Consider the following 15,314-nt stretch of genomic DNA (forward strand, 5'->3'; position numbering starts at 1 on the left):
ACAAAAGGCAATCCAACTGCCCCCAAGCCCAAAAAGGCACTGCCCCAGTGGGGGATGTTGCACAACTTGTGCACATACCATATAACTTAATGGTGACTCAGATATGGGTCTGCTAGGATTTTGAATGTTTTGGCTAGCAAGACCACTAAAATGTGGGCCTATTACATCCTTACATCCATCAGAAACTGGTCTGGTGTAGTTGTAATTGTGCCTTGTCCAAATTATGAGACAGTCTGCAAAACTACATTACAAACGAATACTTAAAACACTCTAAGAGCATGCAAATAAACAGCAAAAGAAAAATAGAACTGAGGCTGACAATCTGCTTTCTTCTGTGGTTTTCTTCCACATGCTAGACCCCATTCAGCTAGTTGGATTGTGGCCACAAGCTGCAATTTCACTCATGGAAATTACAGCAATAACTCATATAAAACTTGTATTTAACGTTTTTATAAAACCGTGAGCTGCCAATGTAGACTTCCATTGAAGTCATCAGGAGACATCTTCCAAGTAATGTAATTTATTCATGCCCCTGACCCCCTGGGCACTACTTTAGGAGCATTCTGAGAGCCGGTGACGCCACTGGCTCTCTCTCCAATTCTTGTGCAGTGCAAAATGGTGTGAATGTCAGAAAAGAAGCAAATTTGTGGAGCCGTTGCATAATAAATAACTTTGTAAATAACAAAGTAAGAGGTGCAAATTCAAAGATTAGTGACCTGCATTGCTGTCTAACTCACAGACAGGTTCCTAGTATCTACTACCAAGTGGAGCTTTTTGGTTAGAGATCACCTGTGGACCATGGTAGAGCTCACCTGTGAACGATGGACCTCCAGAAAAGTCGATTGATGCACACACAAAAAAAAAACAGATAGCAAACTGATGGCATTTGTGTTTTTTATGTCAGATGTTTTAATGTCCAATTGTCACAAACCGTCCCTTTTCTGTGGACGTGACAAAAATGTCTACCTGCCAGCCATTTTGCATAGAAAATGTTCAACATTGAAGCAAAACATGAGATAACTGCAATTATGGGGTAATGTATTTTTGAACTCTGCCTTTTTTTGTACCTCCTGGAAATGAATAGATACAATGATAACTGGGTGTTTACAAATAATTTGTCAACAGGGTGTGTCTAGACACAGCAACACAGCAATCAGCTTTCAATTATTTCAATTTACTAAGGAACAACACTACACAACATTCTGAAAAAAAGGCCCTAGAATTGTGTCCTTTCATCTCAATACCGATAACTATAGGGGAGGCACACAAGGAGAACTGAAAGTGGTTTATCAAAGACATTTCTGTGCAAATATGGTCCTTTCTATATTGAAACTATTATTTTTTTTAGAGATGTACACTTGCTCAATTAATAGACAACTGTATTGATCCAACAAAATGCCAAAACAACTACCGGTATTTCCCTGTTAAATCCAGTGCAGAAATGGCTCCTTTCGTGTGTTCTCCACATGAAAAACTGCTCTGCAGAGCTACATTTAATTTAGATGTTTTTACATAAGTTGATTTCAGTGGAAACTTTAAAAACCTTGTCCTTTTAGGATAAAGTGGGCCTGAACATTATACAACCGCCTTACCGTAATTGTGCCTGACATCTAGTAGCAAACATTGGAATTTCCAGCTCCCCACAAGAATCTAACTATGAGAGACACAATATACACCGTTATTTTCAGACTGATATCTAATGTCAGCTCAAGCTGGAAATTTCCAGAATCTTAGCATAATAACACGACATAGGATTTAACTACTTTAGGACTTTAATAGACTTTTGTATACACTGCAGTGCATACTGTAACAGATGCCAATATATTATTTACTTTATGTATATCAAGGTTACAATAAGGAACATGGGCACCACTCTTCCTATTTAACTGTGTGCTCCATATATTTAATGGTTAAAATACCATTCTGCTGAGCTCCAGTAACCCAATAACAGCCATACCTGTTTGTAGGGTTCAGAATTGCATGCAGTTTACAGGAAACAGTGTATCCCACTTGGTGTCTAGAGGGTTATTATGTATCATTCTGTCTGGCAAGTAGTATGTTGGTATAATAGTATGTGCCACAGTGTATGTGGGTACAGTCATAAGCAGTTAAATTGTTAATGAATTCCATATATCTGACTATTCAGCAAAGAATCGTGGAACCACAGAAAAGCAAGTCTAGAGTTTGGTTAAAATCCAACTTAAAAGGCGAATAGGAATTCTGCACAACGTTTTTACTCTGGGGGTTTAAATGGTACAAAAAATAAACAGAGTTCTAATAACAGCCTGCCGGCATATGATATTGTTAAAATATATTGAGAAATTAACCCTTTTTGCGTTAGATTTTATTTTAGATTATTGGTTAATAACAGCAACCGCTTTAAACTGAAAGAGAATAAACCACTTTCCTTTTTATATGGAGCATTGCTCATGTAAATTTCCTTTACAACAAACTTTTATTTGTATGCAAATTAATCTGAGGCGCTCTGGTGAATGGCAACAGAGTCACTGTTTGCTGCAGGGGCTCTGACTATAACAAGCACCCTAAAGCTCTCCTCCCTCACCTACCTGCTCCTTCACTTGCTCCTCCTCCTGCTATCTCTCAGAAATGTTATGGCACTAGACTGTATTAGCTCTATGTAAGCAAAAATATCCGGCACAGAGTAAGAGGGGGAACAAGTGAAGGAGCAGGTAGGTGGTGGGAAAGGGCTTTTGCAGGCTGGAGGGGCGGCGACACCTCAAATTAATTGGCATTCAAATAAAAGCTAGTTTTAAATGAAATCTACAGGAGTAATACCACTGGGAAGTTATAGATTTCGTTTAAAGAGTTTTCCTGGTATTAAAATACTATTCTGAACCATAAGTACTTAATATAAGACTGTCAAAGTTTCAATAAACTTCAGCTGCCTGAAATAGTATTGGCACACTGTTTCCAATGGCAGTGATGTCATGTCCATTGTCCTGTAACCTGGTTGCAGCTCACACCATTCAAGACTTGTCTAAACCTTGTGATCTTTGTGGCTTCTTGTTACCAGACTCACACCAATCTAATATTTATCATCTAAACTAAGGATTAATGATAAGTGGTTTGGTCAAAATTTAGGTTTGATGGGTTTGTCCGAATAATTTAGTTTGGGAATTTGAACTTTGACCTGAATATGAACCCAGTGGAAGTAAATGGGAAACCAGATGTTAACACCCAAAATGTCTGTAAAATGGGGATAGTAAGGGGGTAGAGGACTGAATTTTGGAGGCATTAACAGGGCAGTTGCACTGGCCAAAATGAGCTAGTACTTGAAATAATGTAATCGAGGTTACAGGTGCTCTGGGTGTTCAGAGCCAGTCAGTCATTCTGAATCCTGTTATGCACAAAGAGGAGTGGCAATGGAAAAACCACATACCCTTCTCTCACTGTGGTTAAAGGCTTTCTGGGTATTCAGACCCAGTTAATCCTACTCATAGTGGTAAAAAAGCAATGGGAAAACAAATTTCTTCTTCTCACTGCACGCAAAATCTGCCTCGACAGTGCAGTACCTGACCAGAAGAGGAGAAACAGGCGTCAGGCCAATCCACATATGGTTTGCAGTATGTGCTCCAGTAGCACACCATGCAAGCCATGTGTGGACTGGCCTAACCCCTGTTCCCCCTATTTTTACCCCTGAACAAATTTGAATTATGAAGGCACATGACATGGAAAAATAAAAATTTTATAGAATTTTGAAGGTGGGGAGTGAAAAATGGAAACACGAAAACAAAAAAGGGCCAAGTTGTTAAGGAGTAAAAGTAAAAAAAATGTAGCAAAATCCATTCTACAATTTTCTGTACACTAGCAGGGGAGGGGAGTTTTTTGCGCAAATATTTATGCCTTTTTTGAAGCCTCACAACCGTTTAAAGGCATAAAAATATAAATCTGGTGATAGATCAGGCACAACACGGGAAAACCCAGACACTGAAAAAAAGAAAGGGATATGATTAGAGATGAGCGAGCACTAAAATGCTCGAGTGCTCGTTATTCGAGACGAACTTTTCCTGATGCTCAAGTGCTCGTCTCGAATAACGAGCCCCATTGAAGTCAATGGGAGACTCGAGCATTTTTCAAAGGGACCATGGTTCGGGAATAAAATGTGTTAATTAATTGAAAAAGAACGTCTTCTGATAAGTTAGCAGATGTATGCAAACATCTGCAATCTATTCTTCACTGTTCCGCGCGTATATTATCTCCCGACAAGTTAGCAGATGTGAAGAACAGTGAAGAATAGAATAAAAACAGTGAACACAGTGAACACAGGATCATTTAAGTGAAAAACACAATGAAGAATAGATTACAGATGTTCGGCACATCTGCTTACTTGTCGGGAGATACGCTGTCCCGGGATCCGCTGCTCTTCTTCCACTGAAGTCTCCCCGATGTCTCCGTGCCGCTGCCCGATGTCTCCGTGCCCCGATGTCTCCGTGCCCCTATGTCTCCGTGCCCCGATGTCTCCGTGCCCCGATGTCTCCGTGCCCCGATGTCTCCGTGCCCCGATGTCTCCGTGCCCCTATGTCTCTGTGCTGCTCCCCGGTGTCTCTGTGCTGCTCCCCGGTGTCTCTGTCCTGCTCACCGTGTTCTTCAATGTGTTCTTCACACATATATATTGTTCTTCACATACTATTTTGTTCGCACCGTTCCGCGCGTATCTTCCGACAAGTTAGCAGATGTGCCGAACAGTGAAGAATAGAATAAAAACAGTGAACACCGTGAACACAGGATCATTTAAGTGAAAAACACAGTAAAGAACACAATGAAGAATAGATTACAGATGTTCAGCACATCTGCTTACTTGTCGGGAGATACGCGCGGAACGGTGCGTACAAAATAGCATGTGAAGAACAATATATATGTGTGAAGAAGACATTGCAGATGTATGTAAACATCTGCAATGTGTTCTTTACACACATATATATTGTTCTTCACATACTATTTTGTACGCACCGTTCCACGCGTATCTCCCGACAAGTAAGCAGATGTGCCGAACATCTGTAATCTATTCTGCACTGTGTTCTGCACTGTGTTTTTCACTTAAATGATCCTGTGTTCACTGTTTTTATTCTATTCTTCATTGTTCTTCACTGTGTTTTTTTAATTAAATGCTCGATCTCGAGCAGGGGAAATACTCGTCCGAGCAACGAGCCGTTTCGAGTACCTTAATACTCGAACGAGCATCAAGCTCGGACGAGCATACTCGCTCATCTCTAGATATGATTAATGCCATCCATAGTTCTCTGTAACTTGTGCTACAGTGTATTGAGGAGAAACTAGTTGCAAGTGCACTTAGTACCTGGTACTAACACTGTATATAAAATAAAGTAATATGTACAGTAACATTTGGTCCCTAAAAAGAGAAATGCAGGTTGTAACAGAGACTATAATGATAATAATAATAATAATAATAATAATAATAATGATTCTTTATTTAAATAGCACACACAGATTATGCAGCACTGCACATAGCTTGCCAAATTGGTCCCTGTCCCCATGGGGCTCACAATCTAAACAACCTATCAGTGTGTTTTGGAGTGTTGGAGAAAACCAGAGGACCCAGAATAAACCCATGCAAACACCGAGAGAACATACAAACTCTTTGCAGATATTGACCTGGGTTGGGTCTTGAACCCAGAACTATAGTATATTTTCAACCTATAGGCTTGTCAGGGTTATTGCTTAGTGATAGTTGGTCCCATCACAGTGCAGTGCAGCAGTTGTGACCTTTATGGTATAAAATAATCATATCCAATGACTAGAAATGTGTGTCTTACTTGCATGAGATACTGGCTGCAGAAGTCTAGGCATAAAAAGTCCTCTACCTCATACATTCCTTATGTCTGTAGTTACGCATTGTGTGCACCGCAGTTCTTGATGTGGGCATTCATGCGGCCAGCAAGCATGTCAGATGTATTTCAAGCCTTTTTACCTACAACAACCAAGAACACGGACACTACTAATCATAATCACTGACCTCTAAATGGCTTTCAATTTATAAACATACCACAACTCGCCACTTTCCCAATCCAAAACATTGACATTTCCGTAGATAGATCAGTTAAGGTTTGGAAGCTCTTGGTCCCTGAGCTCAGTCTTACAATAGACAAATTCTTATGGATAAATGGGCTCATTCACTTGGTAAAGCAGCTGGTGTGATTTTAAGAAGAAAATAAACATATCCTTGAAATATTTTGATTGGCAAAGTGAAAGTGCAATTCAACTCTTCAGCCAGCAGGCTTTTACTATACAGAACAAAATAGAATTGGGCAAGGCCAAATGTATTAGAAATAAATGTGCACCCACAAATACTTCCTGGCTCGACACTTTTAATGTTTGATCCATGTATGTACTGTGCATGACTTGACATTCTGTGACGCCATCTATAAGAACTTTTCCTCTCTTAGTGTGAATTCTTCCAATTAAGTATGACATGAAGAATCACGCCATGAAATGAACAAACTTCCCACTGTACAAATAAAAGTACATTTTCTTGCCGCTTAATCCTTTACATGGGGTGATAGCTGAAATTCCCTACTCATCAATAGGAGAATTGTATGTACTGGTCTACATCCGAAAAATGGCACATGACACTTTACTAGAGAATAGCTGTAAAATCTGTTTAGCAATTAGTGGTCACAGCAATTCTTCCTTTTATTTTTAACACAGCTGTCTACCAAACCACTACACATTATTCTGCTTACAAAGTGCTTGACTTCCATTTCCATAAAAAATGTTTTCCTTTGTTTATGCCTTATCCATGGATGTGATATAATTACATAGCTGCTGATTTAAAACAATAGGTGATGGTTTTTGGCGTTTAAACTGCATTTCCTCTGTCCTGAGACGGACATGCTTTCTGCAAAACTTGTGAATGTCTATCCTTATTTAGAGTACAACTATTGCATCATAACATTGACTGTTGGATGTTTGCGTCAGTACGACAAATGGTACCATAAATGGTTTTCTGGTTACAATTTTGGGATTCTGTACTGTACAGTAAAGTGTAACAGATTTATGGCAGAAATTCATTTCAAGAGATTTGCAAATTTTCATGCTGCAAAAACTTTTCATTATTTGCAGAGATTTCTGTAATAAATCTGGCACATGTGAATATACCCTGACTGAGCACCACCCAGATAGATCTGGTAATAGATCTTTGTAACGTTCAGTTACTCTTGAGCTGTCAATACACTGCCCACCATTTCTGCCAGAACATTGCTTAAAGTAAATATACCACTTGGTAGACTGCATTTTAAGCCAGACATACCTTAAGATTGCTTTAATTATGCTGAGGCAGGGTCTCATCTTTAAATATTTTATCTTTAGCGAATATGTCGCGAATATGTCTTTGGTGTACAGAGCACTGTTTCATGTAATTTTTTGGGTCTGACTGTCTGACATTTTCATTGATATAATTTTTGGAACTGTGCATTCTCTTGTATGCAGAGGCCTCAGTTGTTAGAAAGTTAAATACATTTCATTAAAAACATTTGTTCCCTATTTCAATTGAAAAGAAATGACCGGTAGGAGAGACAAGGAGACATCATGTGTTAGATAACAGAGACAAAAATGGTATAATTTCTATGCAAAATGTCTATGGATTTATCCGTAGGGTAGGTCATCAATATTAAATCAGTGGGGGGCTGTCTCACAACACGTTCTTTGATGAAATGACTGAAAAGAGTTCCAAACACTGAGGTCTCTTCATAGTGTTTCTGATCATTAATAAAAGTCCTTCTCCAGCTCAATTGCTACTGGACTATAAAAGAAGGCACAGCCAGAGCCATGGCGCTCTGTTTGGTATAAAATGAAATGGCTGTATCATTCTCCAACTTTTGTTGGTTCTCCTAGGAGTCCTTTAAAATGTACTTACTCTCTCCCTCTTTCATGTCTATTCCTCACACAAGTCAGCATAAACAACCTAACTGAGAATACAGAGAAGGTTGAGAATGTATCACTTATTTTCAGATATATATTCAGAAATCTTCAGTGGTGTTTTACTTTCATAAATGTATTAATGTTAAATTGTGACCAATGAATCTTTTTCTTTATCTTTTCAGCAACAGATCTCAGTCCATTCTCAGACCCTCGACAATTCGACCGCTCTTTTTCGACGTTACCATCTCTCACAGAGTCCAGATTTTCAGATACTCGTGTGCATTACCCTGGTGCCATGTCCTCTGCCTTTTCCTATACTGCATCTCCCTCAACAACTGGAATTGGAGGAATAAGTGTGACCGGTATGCCAACTACCACACGTTTCCATCCCACTTACCTTCCACCTCCATATCCTGGATCATCTCAAAATCAGAGTGGACCATTCCAGACCAATGCATCTCCATATCATTTATACTATGGCACATCTTCTGGATCTTATCAGTTCTCTATGGTTGCAGGTGAACGCTCTCCTTCAAGAATGCTATCTTCTTGCACCAGTGTGACAGCAGGGAACAACTTGATGAACCACAACTTGAGCAATCAGAATGATGGAGTAGATGCAGATGGAAGTCATAGTAATTCTCCCACCAGTCTAACGAGCAGTGGTAGAATGGATGAGGCTGTCTGGAGGCCATACTAAGCATTTTGTAAAAATACCTAGCCTGATGCTTTAAAGAAGCAGCTGAAGGTATACAATCTCCAGAAAAGACTGGCCAAAATGTAGACATAGTTATAATAATTTAGTGGTACTTACAGCAGCATAATATATGCCAACTGTGTGACAGGTACAACATACATTTACAAATACAGAGTTTGTGTTAGCTCTAACATGTACCAATCTTATAACTGTACTATAGTCTCCACATGTAATCCACATCATCTATGTGACACATGGATTTAGAGAGTTGTGAAGCAAGGCTCAAATGAGTTGCAAGGGGAACCTCTTTAGACAAGTTCCTATTTTTGCATATTTAGGAGTTTACTGTAAAGGACAAAAGATATACGGTATGTGAAATTCAAATAAACTACACATTTGTATAAATACTAGTAATTAAAAATTGTGGTAATGCAAGGGGCGACAGTTCACAAATACATATCAGATCGGAGGAGTCGAATACAAGTTTATTGTCCTTAAAATGTAGTAATGTAAGATAATTCTATTTTCATATTCACCTAGATCTCTTTTAGAATAAGTCTTTTAAGAATTCCAATGTACATATTTTCTCAGACATTTGGGTTTCTCTGCCTAAACTATTAGTAAGGAGTCAGTTGAATACATTTCTTGTCGCAAAGTCCTCTTTTTGGATAAGTAATTTTTTTAAAAGGCCTTGAAAGCTATGGATGTGGATAATGTTTATTGATGCATTACACATAATTCTATTACTACTGAATGCTGCAAAGAGACTCCAACATCTGTCTAGGAAACATCATAAATATAGGGCTGTGGCCACCATTAACATTTGCTATGGTAGTATCTGTTGTGTATATGTAATCTTGTAATTCTGAACACATTCTTACACAGGACAGGTCCAATAGAATTCAATAGCCAATCAGGGCCATCTAGACCAAAAAACCATAACCTACCATTTTGATGGGTGTAGCCAACCATCTGAAGCCCCTTGCAGATGGCCGTTTGCTCACCTGGGCTGTACCCAGGGATAGCACACTGCCGGATAAAGCTCTATCGATAGGAAGCCAGGTAGCACACGCGGCAGTGGGTAATACGGCCATTCAAATGTATAACTGTATTGCTCATTGATTTTAATGTGGCTGTGCTACATTACTGTGCTACCAGTATCAAAGCGATTGTTGAAAAAGTCTGTGTGCAACGTGGCTGCGGTTTATCTGATCTTGGGCAAAATGTTGAATTTACAATACCTGATCTTTTGTTCTCAAACCAGGCATCTGACAGCTAGTTATTACCCCCACCTTTTCAGAACACCTACATCATCAGTATGCATGTGTGTTAGGGGGGGGGGGGTAGTTATCCCAACCTAAAATACTATTGTTTCATATATTTATCTTACAACTTCCTAATATCAAAAACTGAACTCTTGTATGTCACAGTTATCACTGTCAATACACTGAAGTTGCAACTTTGCCTTTGCGTGTAGGCATTTGGATATATGTTTAGTACATGTAATGTGCTGATATTAATATATATATACATAGTTTGCTTTATTTCGAACAAGAAATATAAAAATATTTTCTTAAAAAATATATTTGCTTTGCACTATTTTTGCTTACTTTGAATATGCATCATTTTGAAAATGAGCTAGATTCTTATTTATGTGTTTGTATATAACTATTACTATTTTTTTAATGTGTTATAAATTGCATTATATATTCACAACCATTTTATTTATTTATTTGGTGCTCATTTAACAAAATGATCATATTCCAGCCTGATAGAGGTGTTTTGTGAGTTTCTTCGGGCCATTTTGGGCATCAGAGATGCCCATTATATAACTAAATACAACTAAGATTGCACTGAGCCAGAATACATTTGTGTGCACTGTCTATGAACACCATTTATCAGCACATGAAGATAAGAATGATATAATACATCACCTATTAAGGGCAGTCAAACAATTCCATGTACATTTGCTTCATTAAGTTCGGTGGATACGGTGTACAGTATCTTGTAAACATCTGCTTAACGGAGTCAACTAATAGCATTAATTGTTGTAGAGTAGCTCTAAATCTATGCATAGAACACAACACAAACATAAAGCCATCTTGCTTCCATTAGAGGGACAAAATAATGAAGCAAATATTTCAAACTATTTCTTGACCAGTCCTTAAATGTTTCAAGATTCCCTAGGCTTTTTGACCTACTATGCTGTATGCATGGAACAGAAAGGGTTAAAATAACTTTCTAATGACGTCCAGGGACCTGAAAGCAGTACCTGTCTGCAGGGCTCCACATTTTCACTTTATCATCTCCAGAACAAAATGAACATCTAAATCAGTAAATACCACAACTAATGGGTTATAGTCTAGATGTACAAAGGGACATGAATATGTTTCTTAAATAAAATTTTAACTTATCCATTTAGTCAAGTATAATATTTTATAACAGACTTAAATAAAACAACATAAAAGACACAGTTACCAGGTAATTCCTGTGCCATTCTTGCACCCTTGCTTTGGTGCTGCTGGTCTTGTCTATGACAATGGGGTTCATTTACTAAGGGTCCGCGGAGCGCATTTTCGTCGGGTTTCCCGGCGATTTCCGTTTTGCTCCAAATTGCCCCGAGATTTTGGCGCACGTGACCGGATTTTGGCACATCAGCGCCGGCTTTCGCGCGACAGAAGTCGGGGGATTCGGACAACCCGCGGGATTTAACATTTAGAATTGTGTCGCAATTGTGTGCACTTACATGCACCGGGAAGAAGAAGGTGAACTCCGGCGGACCTAAGTAAATCTGCCCCAATAATGTGTCCTTCTACATCTGTGGCTTGTGATGTATACCAACTAACCAGTTTTTTGCTACAATGGTCATGTCGTTGAGGAGCGCATTATATATTCAGACAAGAAAGTAACATCAACATTTTAATTCATTGGTATTTGGCTTTTGCTATTTCAACCAAACTACTGTGTTTGGATTCATTTGTTTTATTTCACAAACTTTTAGGTGCCCTTATAAATCACTTTTTATCTACAATACAAATTTGTTTTAAATAAAAAAATAAAACTATAATTAAAGTATATAAAAGGTGTCTAAAAAATTAGGTCATTGTTCGAAAATATGGCAAAGAACATGAGACTGCATGTCAACCTTCCTCATTGCTCAATCTATACAATATTGAGGAGTAAAATCACAAGAGACGTGGCTTAACAAGTTGTATAAAAAATTTATTTTGTGTCAGTATTAATAATCTTATGTCATAACTTTCAGGGAAATGTTTATATAAAAGATGTTAAGGTGTATATTTCTGTTTCTGAAGCTTTCAATTGCAAAAAGACAATTTAAATAATGTAAATTAGGCGTGTTAATTATTTCATGCTGAAAAGAGAATTGTAAAAATTTTACTGAAAATTGTGTTAAATAAATGTGACAGACAAATTACAGTTTGGGTGCCTTTTCTGTGTATTATATGACAATGTGATAATGAAAGAAAACTGAATGTACAGGATAAAATAATTGGATTTTAAAGTACATCTACCACTAGGATTAAGGATTGTAAACCAAGCACACTGACATACTGTGTGTCCCCTCTGACAGGATTGGCTCTTCTTTTGGCTGCTTATGCCCTTGCTTTTAAGAAAAAAAGAGCCTGAGGGGTTCCAGCCTCCATTAACAACTATGGAAGGGAATCACTGAGGAGCTGAGTTAGGTATCGCCCAATGATACAAGAAGAGAGAGAGAATCACAGGTATCGTTGGGAAAATTCAATTGTATAAAATATAACTTTTAATAATTATACATTAAAATATAACTCTCCAATATGTGCAAACGTGTGTGCAGAGTCGATGGGGACGTGCCACCCTATCGCACTGGTTGCTTAAAAACGGACTAGTTCCAGCTCAGAGAGTATGACCCACATGTTTCATTAGTAAGTGCAACTCAGTGGCCGGAGAGTAGGTACATCTATAGTCTGGAAAGATGTTCCCATTGGCTCGTGCTCTGTTATGAATACATTGAGGCAATTTCGGGGGGTATTTCCCTAGACATTAAGGTCCTATGTGCTACATGTATTTGTGTCCTAATTTCTCATCACTCCACCTCTACGCGTTTCGCCCCTGATAGTGGGGCTCGTCAGGAGACACCTAGAGGATGAGGTATATTGAGTGAAGATTGCTATCCTCACTTCATGATGGACATATACAAAAACAAAAGGAAAAACGCTGGCGTCCTGATGGTGGGCGCCAGCGTGTATTAGTCGTAGCCCCGACTAATACACGCTGGCGCCCACCATCAGGACGCCAGCGTTTTTCCTTTTGTTTTTGTATATGTCCATCATGAAGTGAGGATAGCAATCTTCACTCAATATACCTCATCCTCTAGGTGTCTCCTGACGAGCCCCACTATCAGGGGCGAAACGCGTAGAGGTGGAGTGATGAGAAATTAGGACACAAATACATGTAGCACATAGGACCTTAATGTCTAGGGAAATACCCCCCGAAATTGCCTCAATGTATTCATAACAGAGCACGAGCCAATGGGAACATCTTTCCAGACTATAGATGTACCTACTCTCCGGCCACTGAGTTGCACTTACTAATGAAACATGTGGGTCATACTCTCTGAGCTGGAACTAGTCCGTTTTTAAGCAACCAGTGCGATAGGGTGGCACGTCCCCATCGACTCTGCACACACGTTTGCACATATTGGAGAGTTATATTTTAATGTATAATTATTAAAAGTTATATTTTATACAATTGAATTTTCCCAACGATACCATTAACAACTATGGAGCCTGGAGCCCCTTAGGTTTATTTGCATAATTTTTAAAAGCCTTTTTTTGTAACAACAAGGGCATAAGAAGCTAAAAGAAGAGCAGATCCTGTCAGAGGGGACACACACCAGTATGTCAGTGTGCTTGTTTTACAATCCTCCATGCTGATGGTAGATTTCCTTTAAAAGTATCGGATGAACTAATGTAACCTTTATTATGTATTTTTAATGACTGTGCTGCAAGAAATGGAACAGAACACGAAGGAGATTTATCAAGCTGCCAAGAGTAAGAATGTGCTTAGTTGCCCATGGCAACCAATTGAAGCTAAGCTTTTATTTTACGCTCATGGGCAACTAAGCACATTCTTACTTACAGCTTGATAAACCTCCCCCTAGTTTTTTAGATATTTGCACACAGTCAATAATTGATCAAGATTTTGGATTAGTGGTTGAAAGCCAAAACTGGAAGAGGAACCTACACAGCAAAAAAAGTATAAAAGAATGATCTGCATTTGTTACATGTTTTGAACATTCATGGTTTTGGCTTACAAATACTGAAATTTGAAGAGGAAACTTGGAAGCTGGTCACATTTTATATCATTGATCCTAATGAGTGGGAAATAACATGTTGTATAGAGTCAAATAAGTTACGATGATTTACAAGTTTACGGTTACATCCTCAGGATCTAGGACATAGAAGGAATTAATGTCTGTATACCTGGTGCTCTAGGGTAGTATGTCAGTTAATGTCAGTATCCTTGGAATTCTAGCTTCCTATAAAGGATTACTGTTGGATACCAGGTGTTTGAAAATTTACTTATACCTCCTGTCTACAGTATTACCCCTAAAGCAGGAAGGCATAGACTAAAATGTGTAGATGTTCATCTTCTCTCATAGACCACTCAATAGTTGTCTTCTTATGCCCTCTCTCACAGATTGTTATCCCCTCAACCCGTTCCCTGCCAAGCCTTCCTGGAAATGATGTTGCCTTATTGGCCAGAACAATTTTCATTATTTTGACATCTACCAATAAAACTGGAATTACAGCATAAAGAATTATACTAAACCCCATCAAATCATATATTTCCTGAAAGTAGACACTTCAGAATGACATTAAAGGGGTTGTCCAAGAGATATATAAAACAGTAATGGGGCTCCTTAAAAAATAAGCATGTAGTTACCTCCTTGGTCTCTCGCAGCGTCCCACACCACAGTCTCTCTGTGCTGTGCCCCTGTTTATTTACAGGGGCAAATAAGCTGCGCTCAGACATCCAGAAAAAATAGAGAAAAAAAATGTCACTAACACCGGAGCTCCCAATAGTTTTTTCTTCCTCCAGTAATCAGTATTTTTTCGATGAACAGCACCAGTCCTCAGAATCTTCAGATGAAAGTGTGTCACCATTCAGATTACCACCAACGCCTTTTCCTTATCTTCCTTCATTAATATTGTAAAGTACTATCGCTAGAAGAGATATCCAGGCAGATGGTGGGGCACGTTCCAACACATCAAAATTTATTTCAAATCATCATACTCACAAAGTTTAAAATAGAATGCGCATATCAAAAATTTCCACAGCGGGACGCTAGCTTTCCTGACCGCCCGACCCAGGGTTTCGCCAGCTAGGCTTCTTCTGGGGCATGAACTTTTTTGTATGTGCTCAGACATGCCCACTGTCAGCTGATAAAGCCCCTTCTCCCTAGCAACATCACTGTTTTTTAAATATCTTACAAGAGTTTATAGGCATGCATTTTTGATTCAAAGTGTAAAATTGTAAATAAAATGCATACAAATTGACTTTGATGGCATAACATGTCCACCAAAGAGAAAATAATTTACTCTACACCTCCTAAATGTAACATGTAAGATGAACATGTGTTGAGTTCATAGATACCACATATGTTCACATAAATAAATAATCATAAAATCACTACAACTGAAACAACCAAATATCT

At 38.6% G+C, this 15,314-nt stretch overlaps 1 protein-coding gene across 1 annotated transcript in view; it reads left to right on the top strand.

Annotated features, from left to right (window-relative positions):
• RUNX3 (RUNX family transcription factor 3) overlaps positions 1-11,946 on the top strand; it is a 36,281-nt gene extending 24,335 nt beyond the window's left edge. Inside the window, exon 5 of the mRNA XM_072136667.1 lies at positions 8,082-11,946. Coding sequence (XP_071992768.1) covers positions 8,082-8,599 — 518 coding nt within the window. The 3' untranslated portion in view covers positions 8,600-11,946. The remainder of the gene's footprint in view (positions 1-8,081) is intronic.
• Positions 11,947-15,314: the final 3,368 nt, after the last annotated feature.

Source organism: Engystomops pustulosus, chromosome 2, assembly GCF_040894005.1.
Source record: "Engystomops pustulosus chromosome 2, aEngPut4.maternal, whole genome shotgun sequence".
Taxonomy (NCBI): domain Eukaryota; kingdom Metazoa; phylum Chordata; class Amphibia; order Anura; family Leptodactylidae; genus Engystomops; species Engystomops pustulosus.